This window comes from Gavialis gangeticus, unplaced genomic scaffold, assembly GCF_001723915.1.
Source record: "Gavialis gangeticus isolate Ggan-Ray unplaced genomic scaffold, GavGan_comp1, whole genome shotgun sequence".
Taxonomy (NCBI): domain Eukaryota; kingdom Metazoa; phylum Chordata; order Crocodylia; family Gavialidae; genus Gavialis; species Gavialis gangeticus.
In genome coordinates this window covers 21,012,802-21,028,684 of record NW_017728997.1, presented here as the reverse complement: position 1 = coordinate 21,028,684, position 15,883 = coordinate 21,012,802, and the positions used below count along the sequence as shown (strand labels likewise).

The 15,883-nt window shown below is 43.4% G+C and overlaps 1 protein-coding gene across 2 annotated transcripts in view; it reads right to left on the bottom strand.

The window, feature by feature from the left end:
* UROC1 (urocanate hydratase 1) overlaps nucleotides 1-15,883 on the bottom strand; it is a 67,588-nt gene that overhangs the window by 32,557 nt on the left and 19,148 nt on the right. For both annotated transcript variants that reach the window (XM_019504921.1, XM_019504922.1), the window contains exons 8-13: nucleotides 14,922-15,065; nucleotides 7,938-8,026; nucleotides 7,189-7,251; nucleotides 6,081-6,260; nucleotides 3,298-3,395; nucleotides 643-715 (exon numbers count right to left, since the gene is read on the bottom strand). In XM_019504921.1, the coding sequence (XP_019360466.1) occupies nucleotides 643-715; nucleotides 3,298-3,395; nucleotides 6,081-6,260; nucleotides 7,189-7,251; nucleotides 7,938-8,026; nucleotides 14,922-15,065 (647 nt within the window). The remainder of the gene's footprint in view (nucleotides 1-642; nucleotides 716-3,297; nucleotides 3,396-6,080; nucleotides 6,261-7,188; nucleotides 7,252-7,937; nucleotides 8,027-14,921; nucleotides 15,066-15,883) is intronic.

Genomic DNA, 15,883 nt, shown 5'->3' with positions numbered 1-15,883 from the left:
TAGTAGTCCTTTATCCTACTTTGCACTTACAGGGCTGGAGAATGCAGCTCCTTTGTCTTCTACTGAGGCACGACAGAATGAGTCTCCCTACAAAGTAGCGGCACTTGGCCAATCTGTCTGCAAATTGCTGCAGTGTCAGCTCTGCTTTCCATACACACAGACTTTCCAGAATTACCAAACTCTTTGGGAGCCAAGTCCTGCTTGTATTCATCAGAGCAGATGTACTTTTGGGTCTGATTTTGTCTCTCCTACACTGATATACATGAGGAATAACACCACTAAATTCAGAGTCAACAGGCCAGTTCTTCAGCCCTGTCTGGTTGTTTTGCATTGTTCCAGCCCCCAGACACCTTCTTAGCTACACTAGGTGCAAATACATGTTCAATCCATGCCCGGGCAATGATAGTATACCCAAGAGTAGAACTGGGACCTGATGGTCCTGGAAATCCTATGTAAATGCTAGCTTCCACACCACTGCCTTTTACTTGTCTATGGGATTATGCAGGAATTTCCCCAGAAAAGTAGAATCTCCTAACTCATTTATTTTCTGATCCTTCTATGAAGCAACCCAGTTTATGGGTCTGAATCTATGGTACACAAAAAGAGATTCTAGCTCCAAGTGCCCTGCTCTCTCCAACTTACCCCATGATGTGCTGAACGTAGGAAGGGTATCGGAATTCAGTTTTATTGGCTCCTCCTTTCTCAACATCAGCGCCTGCAAAAGAAATTGAAATGCAGATTATTTGAGGAGAAAAGCTGTAAGTTCAAGGCTAGACTGTGCCCTTAGCTCATAAGCAAAGAGGTTCTTCCCTGCCCAGATCAATGCCTGCCACACAGACATCTACTTGACAGCCCCTTCCTTCTCCATGTTCCTTCTCACAGTATGCCACTTAGAGAGAGGATCAGGGACTAGGCGGACCACGGGAGGGCAGCAGGTGGTCAAATAATGACAGAGAATGGGGCCAGCTGCACCCCCAGAGCTATACTACAGAATTAGGACCAAGACCATCCTTCCCTACTTTGTCAGAGAGCAGGACTGGCCTCTCCAAAATCAGTAGAGAGGCACAAGGCTTCTGTATGGATGGCCACTGCCTCCCATATAATATTCTATAAGCCTCCTAGGGCTAGTGAAAAGTCCAACTGGGTGTCCCATGGAGACCTGAAAATCTCTCAAAGTCCACCAAACTGAATCACATGAGAGAGACATCAAACCTCTAGAGGCTCTCTCCTCTTCTCCTTTGCTATGGTATTTACCACAAAGGGAACAGTACAGGCTGATCACAGCCTAGAGCAGTGTTGCTCAACCTTTCGTAGACTCAATGCACCCCTTGGAAAACACCAGCTCTTTCCTTTTGGTGATTCGAATCGCTGTCCCAAATTGATTCGGCCAAATCTGATTCGGAGATTTGGCTGCTGCCAAATCAGCCAAATCTCCAAATCACACAGGCCCCATCCCCCGCCTGCTCTCAATGGCTGCCCCAACCGCCCCAGCTCCCGGCATTTTGGGGAAAAAAAGCCGGCGCTCACCAGGTGCTGCCAGGTGGGGGCGATCCCTGCAGCCCCCCGCTGCCCAACGCTGCATGGGGGGCTCTGTCACAAGCCCCCTGAACCCCGCCCTCTATTAGCCCCCCCCATGGCTGCCCCTCTTGCCCCAGCTCCCAGCCCTTTAAAAAAAACCAACAAAAACCCTGAACTCACTGGCTTCTGCCAGGTGGGGGGGCGATCCCCGCTGCCCCCTGATGCATGGGGGGCTCTGCCACATGCCCCCAGCAGCCCCAAGGCTGCTGCAGCAGCTGGTGAGTGCAGGGTTTTTGTTGTTTTTTAAAGGACTAGGAGCTGGGGCAGGCAAGGCAGCCACGGCGAGGCTCGGACAGTGAGCAGGAGTTGGGGGGAGCCATGGCAGAGCCCCCCATGCAGAATGGGGCAGTACGGGGCAGTGGGGATCAACCCCCCCCCGGCAGCAGCTGGTGAGTGGGGGCTTTTTTTTAAAGCACCAGGAGCTGGGGCAGGCAAGGCAGCCATGGGGGGGGGGAAGGTGCTGGGGGGAGCAGGCAGGGGTTGGGGGACCTAGGGGAGCAGGCAGGGGATGGGGTCTGGCAGGGGTCCCCCCATGGTCCCTCCTCCTCCAGCCCCCCCATCCCCCACCCCTACTTACCAGCTCAGAGCCGGGTCCAGTTCCCTGCTGCAGCGGGCAGGGACTGCCTGAATCACCAAAGCTCTCTGAAGCTTTTCCGAATCTGTTCGGAGAGCTTCAAATCAATTCATACCTTTTAATTGGTCCCCTGATTTGATTCAGATTCAGAGATTCAGCCACCAAATTGGGCCGCATCTCCTCTGAATTGAATCAGCACCCAAAGCTTTGTACAGCCCTGGTACTCTGGTTGAGAATCACTGCAGTAAGGGACCAAACTGACACACGGCCAGAACCATCTTCCTCTCCTGAGAAATGCTGGGCAACCTTCAATGTAACACTGAGGGCTTTTACCATTGCTTTTATTTTTTAAAATCACTCTTGTCAGAAGAACGAAAATTAGGAACAAAAGCATGGCAGCAACAGCTGAATTCAGCCAAACAAAGTCACGGCAGACAACAGGGGTGGTCACTGGGAGAAGCCCTCTCAAGCCAACCCCTGCTCCTTCTTGTAAGCTGCTTTTTTGATCATTCCATTTTGTAGATCTAAAATGGCACCTGGTAAAAGAAAGCAATCCTGCCTTTTCCAAGCCACACAAGGAAGTCCTAACCGTGATCCAAAACCCAGATCGTGCTGCACAGCAAGCCTCAGCCCCAGGAACAGGAGGGTAGGGATGGCTTTAAGCCACCATCCAGCTCTCCCAGTTCATTATCATGAGGCCAGAAGCTGTCCCTGCCCTCAGAAGGGAGGAAAAGGTGGGCTGGCCACATACCTACAATTTGTTCTGTAACCCAGAGCTGCCTCACACGCTTGTTTCTTGGCCCCGATTCTGCAAACATCTTTCTGCAGGCCCCCCTGTGCCCACACACAGTTTTATGAACTAAAGGGATCCCCATGCACAGAGGAAGATACAAGATCAGGACTTTATTTTGCAGAACAAAAGGTGAAGGTATCCAGACCGAATTCCAGTTCAATTGCTGGTACAAGTTGTGCCAACAGAAAGCAGCGTTCTCTGTGGAAAGCTTGGCCACTGGTGTTTACTGTTTGTGCTATGCACACAACTAAGTGCAAAGTGGCATTTAGCCCATGTCTAATACGCTTCACTCACAGGAGAACAGAGAACTTGACACAGTTTAATCTAGGAAAGACAGCATCTATCTACTCACCAGCTCTCTGAGCTTCCAAGAGGAAGGCATTGCCATAGTCCCAAAAAAACATGCCCTTATCAGACAGTTTGTTTATAGCAGCTACTTGTCTCCTCAAACTGAAAATAAAAAGGGAAAAAAATAGCTTTGAAATGTACATAATGGGTTAATGGCATGATGATGCAATGCAAACACAGGGATTTGGGCTCTGAAATGGGTGGGGAGGAACAGCTGGATTTCAACCCATTGTCTAAATCCACCAGCCTTCACAAAACATCTTTCCATCTTTGTAGCTCATGTTTTCCCAGGTTCTCACAGCAGATTGTAGACATGGAGCGAACTTCAGAGCATTGCTCTGAGCTAGGATAAGTAATCTACAGGGGTCAATTCCTCTCCCTAAAAATGTAGCCAGCTCTGTTTTGGAGCAGGACAGTGATTTAACATCAAATATCAACATTGCTCTCTGGCTTAGGAGAGGATGTATAGAATAGCACCATAACTAACTGAAACTACAGAGGTGAATTCAGAGAAGGAAAAGGTGGGTATTGTAGCTCATTAAAAATATGGCCGTGGCAACATGACAAAAAAACTTCTAGGGCCTGTGGCTTTGCTCCCTCACTTAGGTTTCTTTTTTCTTTCTTTCTCTTTCTTTGTCTTTTCACATGTCTGGCAACCTGGTTGCCAAGGCCTCCATGACCTATCTCAGGTAGGAGGGGGAGGATTGAACGTCTCCATTGTTCTCAGTTCTGGCCACATGACATGGGGGCTAGGCTTTAGCTAATGTCACTCCCATAGGTAACGCTGATGTTTTTCAAATTGATTGGTCAACATCAAATAACCCCTGTCTCTGACTGAGTCCAGGTGATGAGGTCAGTAGGGCTATTCAAGAGGGTCTCTCCATGTTGTGGGGGGCAGACATCTTCTGGACTCAGAGAATCAAGCTATGTACCTCCAGCCTCCTCTGGACGTTGCTGTGAATAACGTATCTGAATTGTAGCCAGTAACATAAATACAAGTGTTCTAGACACATACAACAAGGACCAATGAGCCACTTATACTGTTTTGCTCAAGGCTATTTTCTTTCAGAAGTCTTTTTGGTTTGTATTCCTTCCCTGTGCCTTCCCTCTCCAAGCAATAAAGCTATCTATTATAGCAAGCCTGACTGTAAATGTTTGAGAGGGATTGGGCAAGCCTTTTTGCTCCCTTTGCTCGGCTGACTAAGGGAGGCCACTTTCTATGCTTCAGGCTATAAGAAGCACCCAAATATATCCTGCTGGGGCTAAGCAACCCCTAGGTCTACAGGGCCTGTGTACCCCAAGCGGCACAGAGCCCTAACAGAGACTGGAGCTTGGGTGGTGGCAGCGGTTACCCTAGGCTTGTGGGTGTGCTCCAGGAAGGGGGTTGGCCAGGAGTTGGAGCCCCTGGGGAGGCATCCAAAACTTGGTTTTGGTTGGGCGCAGTGAGGTGGGCAGCTTGGCCCCTACTGGCCCACCACAGGCAACACCAAGGCTATTATAAAAATTGCCAATGGATCTTCAATGACTGCAAGTGCATTTATCTGAAAAAAGACGTCCTGTAGCAGCACAACAGAACCTAGCAACAAGGTGAGGTACTGCTTAAATACTGGCCCAGAAAAGCATTACTTACTGAATTACTAACACAACTGCCCATAGGTTTCTCATCCCAATACAGAGTCAACTCAGTTCCCTAAGATCTGAGACATAACCTCGAAGCTAGTACTGCTACTGCCTTCCTCTTGTAACACAGCTGGAAGCTCTCACTGGTGAAGATGCCAGGCATCCCTACACTGTCATCACACTTCCTTTCCCCTATTTCTGGATCAGAGATCTGAAACCTTCAGGAGAAGAGGAGCTAGCCCTGCCAATCTTTATAACTTCATTCTGTAATTTCTAGTTCTGGTGATTATAGACTACAAAACCTTAGCTATTGGCTGAGGGTCAAAATCAATACAGCTGGGACTCTTACATTTCTAAGGTACACAAAAATAAAATCCACTTCCTGTAAAGCCATTTGCTAACTTGGTTCTAGATCAAAATTCAAAAAATTAATGAAACAGGTTCTTCTCCCTCTGACTTCCTTCTTTCCTAGGAGATCTTTGCAGGTTTCCACTCTGTTGCCTTTATGCTAAACCATCAAAACACACCTTTCTACTTTGAACTGGCTGCAATTTCCTCCTGTTTCTTGGATTAAAATACAGGTCTCAAAGCAGATTTGCAACAGAGGGTGGTTACAGTGTCTTATTAGAGTTCTAGAGGTGTGACTATGTTTCTGGCTCTGGATTTATGCTAAAGGCCATCCTCCAGCTGTAAATGGGTGGCTTGTCATTGGGCAAAGGAGTCAAAGGCAATTCAGTGTGAGACTGGCCACATCACTCCCTTGTGTGCTGCTGGCTACCAAAACTGGCATGCTTTACCCACATCAGCCTAATGAGCCGCTCAGCTTGAGTGGGCCTTTGACCTCACATGCCAGGTAATCTGTGTAACTGAATTACAGCAGATATGTTCAGACCTTAGTCTTTATACAACAGTGTGTCATGGTATAGTAGCAGAGAAAGGGACCAGACTACATGATAGACTCAGATTCTGTGGGATGGAGTCTATCAGAGTGTGAATGCACAGCTGCTCTACAGGAAATATCAGGATTACATCAGTGTAAATTAAATGATAGTACTCCAGATCTGCGCTGACATCACTGACAGCAGAATCTGGCTACTGATGCTGTGCATCATATGGAAAAGGCCAACCATCTGGTGACTCCAATAGGAAATAAGGTCCACCATTTACCTCTCCTGCACCAAGGCACGGAACGTCCCTGGATCGGCAGACATGAGCTGGTTTGCTTCCCCAAAGGAGAGCTGCACAGGGTAGTATCCTCCACTGAATGGATTGTGGCACGAGGTTTGGTCAGACCCTAGATCAACTAGCAGTTCTCCTGTTGTATCAAGTTCATAGACAAGCCTTTCCCTGTGTGTAGAAAAGATAAGACATAAAACACTTAGCTGGTGTCTGCCACTGCCAGACAGATCTACCTCTCCTCATCCTAGGTATCAGAGGCACCAAAAATACCAGTTAGGAGTTCCCACTAGTAGCCCTAAAGATTCCCTACATCATTATAAGTATGCCCCAGGAGTGGCCAAAGTCTTTTGTTTTATGGCTCTTGGCATGGCACTTGCCATATTAGCATCAATACCTGGGAGTCTCAAGCACTGAATCATCTTCAATGGCACTGTGATGCCTGACAAGGCATCAGTCATTTCAAGCAAACTCACCTCACTATGGAGAAGGATAGATGAAAGAGATAATGGGAAAGAGCTGTGACCTGACATCACCAGGATCTACTCCTCCCTCCCAGAACTATCTGCCATGTCTGCAGTCAATAACAGGAATCTCAGATCAGTCTTCTCAATCATCTACGGACTCACCAATGACTTCCCTATTTAGTGGAAGACTGTCATCCTCGTATCAAGGGACTGCTGCCATCACCGGCAACAAAAGCAGAAGAATTTTCTGTTTTCCAATAACTAAGGATTCATCTTCTATTAAGATACTGGTTAATGTCACTTTTAATTAGTTGTGTTCAAAACTAAAGCCATGTTCTTCATATAAGAACAGTAAAGGTTTAGAAGGGAAAAGGAAGAAATTCCTTATCAAGTGGTGGCTGCAGAGAGTATATTGATTGGCAAAATGTAATTCTGTTATTTGTAATCTGGACACCAATGTTAATATGCCTCCTATGGCAAAACGAACAGTGGGATTTTTGATGATCATCAAGAGTAAAGGTCTTGATTTAACATCTGATTGAAAGGTCAATGCTCCAGGTCTGGGAATTGATTCCATGCTAACTAGCCAGGAAAAATGCCATATACTAAAGTGTCTACCATTTGGTACTTACCAAAGATCTACCACATTCCCATGGTAACCCAAGCTAAGGGAGGTTTTGTTCTTTCGTCCATTTCTATAATTGAATAAAAATGGATGAGGTGAAGAAAATTCATCATCTGCATAGCTGTAGTTTACAAACCATATATACACAACCAAAGCAGTGGCTCAAATAACAGAGAAAATATATGTGGTCAAAATAGATTATGGACACTGCTGAATAGAAACTAAACAGGATTCTGATTCTAGAAGGGGGTTAATAACAATACTAGGAATTTATGTGCTGAATTTCTAAAATAGGGGTCTGATTCTCCTTCATTTACCCTGGTACTAATCAGAACTGCATCCACTGAACTCCAAATGGCAGCTCTGGAGTAACAAAGAGCTTGGATATATTGAGTCAACAGGTAGTATACTGAAATTGCTCTGTTTTCCCTGCTGTAAGTGCGCCAGTCTAGAAGGCTTGAGTAACTTTTCAAATTTAATGTTATTTGTAATTGCCTTATGCACAGTAATGGATCTAAATAAAGATCAATTTCACATATTGCAATGCAGATTATAAGGGGCATTAGTGCAATTGTATTTACTACTGATGACAGCTGCTGGAACAAGTCATAGATGAAGGCATCACATATTTAACAGCAGAAGACGGCTGAGGACAGATACCCTACAATTCTTCTCCGCCCCCCTGCACACAGCTCATGAGCATTTAGAGAACCCAGAAAATCCCAACAGATCAGTAAAGTGCTTCATGTGCCATACCTGAGCAGAGCAATGCAGTGGTCCAAGCTATCTGTGATTTCCATCAGCCATCCTTGCTTGTATCGCTTCAAAAGAGCAGCTTCATCAACCTGAGACAAATTGCAGAACGATTTAACACGGTTTGTTTGGTGCTCTCTTTTATTGAACCAACTGTATATCCTGGATTGACCTCATCAGCCGTCTTTGGACCCACAGGTAAGACATTCATGGAAGACAATCATCCTCACCTGTGAGGGACTGCTGAAGAAGAAGTTAGGAGAGATGTTAGACAAGCTTTGGAGCACAAAGTGCCCTTCTTTTGTGCCCAATAGTTTGTCTAACAATTTCCTAACTGTACAACTGGTCCAATAAAAGATATTTCCAAGCAAACGTTCCTTCTCACATATCTCCTGGATCATCACAGTTACAACAGACTGACCCTTCTGCAAAGATTTAGGACTATTACATTCCCCAAAGAACTTCACCATTCCTGTTTTCCATTTAACACTAGTCAAGATGTACTAACACTAGCAAATCCACCTTGCAAAATATGCCTGCATTAGCCTCAAGGAGAAAGGCTGGATGACCCATGGTCGTTTCCACTTCTAACTTCCATGGTTTTATCAGTTCTGTTTTCTATTGCTTCAGACTCTGAATAGGACAAGAGAGGAATCCTTTGGCCCAATCACCTGATCTCAAAGCAGAACAGATTTTAGAAAGCAAACTCCTGATTAGAGTTAGTCAGGAAATATTTCACCCCTCCACCCCTCAAGATTATTTGTATTAAAGGTGTTTCCCCATTTTTACTGAATGATTTATGATTTCACTGAAAATTATGAAAACCAAAAATGTCCCTGTTTTCAGATTTTTTAATGAAAACCCAAGCATTTTCTGTAAAAATGGAAAATTCTCATGGAAATTAAAGAAAAAAACAACAACAAACAAACTAGTGGTGGCAATTTTTCTGCCAGCTTCATATGTGAGTAATTGAGATTTGGTTAAAGCAAAACCAACACCAGATTTCCTCTTGTAGAACTGGCTGGGAATTTTAAAAAAAACTCAGCCAACGTTAGAAAAAAAAATGAGCAAGAGCTCATTCCTGGCCTTCTTCTGCCTCCAAGAGAGAAAGAAATGGGTCAAACTTAGATCCATGTATCCTCATTTTGACATGGAGGTCCAGGTAAGCTGAATTCCAACTCTGAATGTTGCACCACTTGTAGTTTTTTAACATATTTGTGTTAATACATGGGATGAAGGCACACACATGCAGATGGACAGTTACAAGCCCTGTCTTTCCCAATTATTTTAGTGCAGGAAACGTTCCATCAATTCCCATGGCGCTAATGAGAGATATTGTTCAAAAAACCCAGTCTGCAGTGACATCAATGGAATAGCACAGCAAGATCTCAGGTACATAAAAGCCTGTTTCTTTTTGTGTCTTGTTTTGCAACTAAGGTAAATCAACACAGGTGAAGAAGAGAACATAGAGTGTTACCTAACAAATGGACTTGGCTATCACAATTTTGCATAGAAGTCTGAGTGTAAATCCCCTGCATTACTTGCTTTGCACACCACCACACTTCAGATCGGCCTTGACAGGGTTACAGAACTTTCTCATCATCCCATCAACACGCCTAAAGATATTAACTTCCTTTGTACCAGATTCTAGACAAACATTTATGCTCTTTGATCAGTGAGCCAGCAGTGTTTAAAATGGCATTACCACTAACAGACAAATATCACCTCGGGTGCAAGTCCAGTGACTCCAGGGAGTTACACCATGGATCACTTTATCGCCTCAGCAAGTGCAACTAAAAATAGGATTCTGCTTCATGTTACACTTAGGAGGAAAGAGAGCTTCCGCTTTAATTCCTCCTGTCTCAACTTCAGAAGCCAGGGCTGACAAAATGATGTCTCCTGTACAATCTGTCAATGTATTTGCATAAATAGTTCCTTAAAATATACAGAGAGATATATATAGCTGCTATTCATGTGCATTCCTGAAACTCATTTCCGACAGGGACCATCCCACAGGAGATAAAAAACAGGTGACGATTAGTCTTCTGAACAAAATCATCTGGAGCAGTAGAGATGAAAAGGACAGGGAAGTGATGTGGGTAGCATCCCCTCAAAACCATTCTTCACTGGGTAAAACTTAAACAATCAAGATGACAAAGTGGAGGTGTGGATATAAAATAATTTATTAATTTAAGCCAGCTTTCCTCACCTAGAAAGCTACCTGAAGAGTTCATCGAATTGATCCAATGTTGCTAAGACTTCAGCATTAGGGATGAAACCCTGCAAGACTGATGACATTGTAGCCTTTTAAAATTAGATCTCAAATCCAGATGCAGTGGGTCAGATTTACTGTGTCCCATGTGGGCAGTTTGATTGACCCAGGCTTTCAGATTCAGAAGTGGCATGGCCTACTTTGTTCTCCAGAGAGCTTTGCATGCAAAAGACAGGTGACCTACTAAAAGCCAGCCCTCTCCACTGCTTGATCCTGAAAACTGTTTAGCAGCAAAGGCTTCCTGAGTACTGGTAATTCACTGACAATGTCACCTTGTGGTCACTCCTGCAACTAGATCATCAACAATGTTTTTTCCACAAACAGAATTCAGTGTTATCTTCAAGGAAGAGACTAATATACACCTACTAAAATTATCAAAAAGTTGTTAAGCAAAATTGGTGACTAACTGGGGGAGGGTGGAATTGTAATTTTTTTATTTGATTTTGCTTTGCTTGATTTGTTGCAATATGATATTTTTTTGTTGCACAGAATTTCAGGGGAATGAGTTTGACTAATGCACAGCCAGATCTCGATATCCTTTTGCATCTTGGGTTGAGACTATACAAGTAATTCCATGGAAGTCATATACTAAGGCCCCTGATAGACATTGTACTTAAGACATGATTAACCAGTTAATTACATCTTAAATAGTAACCCAGCCACACATGCATGTAATAATGGTGTGATAAAACAGGCTATAAGCCATGGCATTATTACACAAAAAACATGGAATAACTTTGGGGCTGATTCCTACTGTGACTCAAATTGAATGTGTGGCCAGGCTGATCAGCTGATCAACCCTGACTCCAATGTGCTGCTGAGGTTCGAAGCACCAATCACCTGACTGTTTTGCTACTTGCTGATCCATGATTCTGGGCTTCCCCTGTGCTGGCAATATGGCACAATTGGGATTTGGTCCATAACCCTATAATCACATCTCCTGCCCTACACAAGTAGCATGGCAAGCAGCACAGTTGCTGGGGGTATAGATCAGATCCCATCATGCCTTTAATTGAATGTCTGACAGGGGCCTAAAATACAACGGGTGCATCTACATGTGCAAATAATGCGACATGATAAACTCCGGCACACTTTGTGCCAGAGTCAGCTGCTCCCAGGTACAGTATCTACATGTGCACCTCGGACCACAGCACTTTGAGCCAGGTCAGAGCAGCACCGGGCTGGCAGAGGGCACAGGTGGGTCAGTCTCAGGCTCTGGATGGCGGCATTGAGTGGCGTGGGGCTGGCTGGGGCAGGAGTGCTAAAGTGCAGGGTTAGGTGGCAGGTAGCCCCACACTGCAGCTTCCTTGTGCCCCAGTCAGCCCCTGTCACCACCTACATGTGCGTTTTGGCAGTTAAGTACTCTATCGCAAGACAGTACTGTCCCGGACAGTCTGTGTTATGGCACAGGTAATTATTTTACTGTGCCCTAATACCAGCGCACGTGTAGACTGTGACGCTTTACTGAGGAGCTACTTAGTCAACTCTGCAGTGAAGCACACATGTAGATGCACCCAGGATGAATAAGAGCATCAGAATCTGGTTCTTTTTAATTATTAAACTTCAGCATACTACAGAGCAAGCAGCCTTCATGCTGCCTAGCAAACTGGCATGAAACTAACTTGAAAGGTTGCAATTTGTGATCTATTGTACAAGATGCTATTAACAAACTTTAGGACACAGCATCCATAAAACACTGCAACTGCTACCAGGTCATAGTTCAAAACAACTCCTCAGGAATGTATTTTATTGGCCAAGCAAAATATAATGTGTTCTTAGACCACTTAAAACTTCAATTACAATCCCTTCAATGAACTGTAAAAATTTATCAGATATTTTCTGAATGGTTTCATCTGCTCCCTTGAATAATGTAATTATTTTTAAGTAGTGTTTAAAAGAAAAATCAGAACTTTTATCCACATTGTTTCTATTTAAATTGTTTCAAATCTTGTCTGAGCTAATCTGGTGGAGAAATATAATGAATTGGATTTATTTGGAAACTAGGCTTTAAACCTAATGTAGAAATGAGATGTCAGGGATCACCTTTTCAGAACAATGAGCCATGTTGGTAGGATTTAGAGAGTTAAGTCAAGAAGCTTTGTGATTGTAGGACTTTGGATTCAAAATTGCTAAATCACTTATACCTACCAGAGCAACTCTCTAAAACCCTAATTCAGAAGAAGAATTAGACATTTTAATGGATTTTTAAGCACATACTTGATGCTAATCATGTGTTTAAGTGTTTTGCTGAATAAATTAAAAAGGAAAATCAATGGATCTTCAAAGTGTTCAATGGGGCCAGAACTGTATTTATATTTTTTTAGCAAAAGAACAAATGAATGCTTGTCTAACAAAACAGCTCATATAATCCCAAATGATGCCTAACATTACATTTTGCAACATAGAAAACATTAAAGTTACGCAATTTAAACAGCTGGGGATCCATTCTGGTCTGAAATCAAACAAAACTTTAGAAGAAGTGAACATATAAATAGCATTAGAACATGAAAAATGCAGGAAAATACAAGCATTAAAAGATCCAAATGTTTTAAAATTACATTTCAAATCAAGTCGATTTAATTTTGATCTTATGAGTACACAGGTTTGTACACAAGCTTGTTAAGGTACACATGTTATAGTAGTGTATTTTGTCACATACAACACACCCTGGAATACTTACCTTGCTTTCAAAAGGCAGAATGAAGAACAAAAGATTTTTCCAGAGTTATGGATGCACAGAGCAGGGAGGAAGCCTAATGTTCAGCTAACTCACCCTCCTTTTCCTGCTTAACTAAAGCTGAAATCTTAGCTGTTTCTAAGACTGGTGTCTCAGGGTGGATCTATGATTTTGAAAACAACTAAAGTTATCTCCAAAGCTGTGAAACAGGAAAAGGGAGACCAGAAGCAGCTAGCAGACAACACAATTGCCATAAGAAAGTTTAACCTGATTAGTAAAATATCAAGACCATTGAAAAGAGAGACAATAGTTAACCTCTTTGGACTGAAGAATAAGTTATTTAGGTAACTGATACCTTCAGCTGCCTGACTTAGTAATATACCAGCTGTTGCATGGTGGAGCAGGAATCAGAAGGAGGTACTTCTATCCCGGTCATCAAATCAGCTTCCCGTGCTTAATATATACACTCCAATTTTAGGAGGCTGATTTTTGGGAAAAAGGTGCAAGAAAACATGGTACTAGCATTTAGTACTAGGTGTGTTGCTTATGTATTACATAAACATGATGGTCCCCTAACAATTATACTGATTGCTGATACATTCACGGTACTTAGCTCAGAGAGAGAAAATGGCTAATGTTAACAAGCTATCATTAAAACTGATTTAACTGTAAGTGGGGCTATGGGGAAAGACTATTGCTATACACTCATTTTTTTAAGAAGACTGCTGTTGAACTATTTTCCTGTAGGGCTCAAATGTATGGCTCATTTGGGCAGACTTTGAACAGGCAAATATCACACTGGATCAAAGAGAAACCCCCAAATTCACGACACCTTGGTAATATATGGTGAGTAGAAGAGAGAATGGTCCCACAGAAATTCCCCAGTCAGTATAATTTCTCTCTCAGGGTCATTTACAAATTGGTGTGATTTGGAGCAATTCTGAGGCTGCGCTAAGATATGTTTAGGGATGAAATTGCAGAGGACTGCCCCCAGGATCCATGCAGGTGCATAGGAAGGTGCATTGAAGCCTATTCTCTTCAGTGTAGGACCAGGCTTGGGCTGTTCAAAGTGCTGATGCAGAATGAAGTGCCTCAAAGCTTTGTGAACCTAAATTAGCTCTCCGGAAAAGAACTAAGCAGAACTTTCCTGGCTGGTCAATTATCATCAGATCAGGACAGCCAGGATAAATGGTCTTCATCTGATCTGATCTATGACTCTAAGGTCAATAGATGCCGGGGCCTTGTTGCTTAAGGGAAGACTTTTCCAAAGTGTTGGCCATTGGCTTAACTCTGCTGCCATTGCAGTCAGCAGTAAAACTCAGTGATTTCAACTTCTGATGACCTTAGTGAGAGCACAGTTAGCCCAATGCTGAGTACTTATGAAAACCCCACCTAAATGACTAGTACATTCCAACATTTCCATTAGGCATACTTATAATTTGATGAGGCTGCCAGAGGCATTAACCACTAATCCTATTAAAATCACCCCTGTTTGAACAGCATTGGTCAAAATCATTCCTGGCGTAAGACTGCACAATTTCTACTGAAGTATGTAGGAGTTACAGCCATTTACAGCAATGCTGAATTCAGCCTACACAGTCAAACCTGCCCACTCCACTGTGCCACTCCACTGATTTATTACTTATATAGCACCACGCAAGTAGCTGGCACTTTACAAACATAAAAAGACACGGTCTATAGTTTGAGGTCTAATACAATGAACTGGTAACAGTCAGACCACAGTGCTGGAGGAAATGAAGGAGAGATTATAATAAGCAATAACAAAGATGTATAGTTCTGTGGAGAAAATATTGTTAATGAGTTCCAATAAGCTGTATGTTTTATATACTTAATAGAGTAGAGAAAATTATAAATGACCTAGCAAATGAGCAGAAGAAGATGCAGCCAGAGTGGGGTTTGGCAAGGGAAGGCCAACCAGGAAGAGAAAACAAGACATGCATCAGCAGAGCGCAGAAATCTGAGACAGGACACAGAGCAACAGAAAGATCAAGTGACAATAAGGAGGTGCTGGTCTTACCTCAGCAATGATCCCAACACATCCAACAATAACTGCAGCTTTAGCCTGGGCACCACTCATCCCACCAAGGCCAGAGGTGACAAACACTTTTCCAGCCAGGTCCTCCACACCCAAATAGCGACGACCTGCATTCAGCACAGTCAGCTAAAGCACAGCACGCAATAAAGTAATGATTAGAGGCTCCTTTTCTTAAACATCCTCCAGTTACTTTTATTTAATATGTCCATAACACTACTGCACTCTCACATTTGTGTGGAAGCTACATGTGTTTATAAATGGAATTTGTTATGGTGCCATAAGGCATTGGTAATTTTAGAAGGACCAAATGGTCCACCCTTTACAAGAAGTTTGGAATACAATGAAATCGAATTAAGAAATTATTAATGCTCAGTGTCAGGAGAAACTATTGGGAGTGTCAGAGAAGACAGCAAGTTGCTGAGTTCCACTGCAGAGTCATCACTTCTGATTATACTTGGCCCCCGCTACAGTGGAGGCCCCATGGACAAGATGATCTTTGGAAGTCTCTTCCAGCCCTCCATTTCTATGCTTGTAAGATAGTCAAGGTCAAAGACACTCTCACCAACAGCTTAGAGATGCCTGAATCAACCCTGCCATGAAGCCAAAGCAGGGAATGTGTGTTGAATAAAGGTTTCTTTAAATCCAAAAGGACTCAGCGGATACACTTTTGTTTACAGAAATCATGCACAGAAGTCTTGAGACAGGACTTAAAGATGCTATACAAGAAGCACCTGGTAAAAAAAAATAGCTAGTTTGTAGCTCTCCTGTTTTAACTAGACAACAGCCCAACAGTCTCAAACTTGGAATGTGGGCCAGAGCTGTAGCTTGGAGGAGAACCACACATTTATTAATGTGGCAGCCAAATTAATTTCCTTCTATAGTCAGGAGCACCCTGACAACAGCAATTAGAACAGCCCTGGCTAGTGGCTATCTCTAGGAGGGAG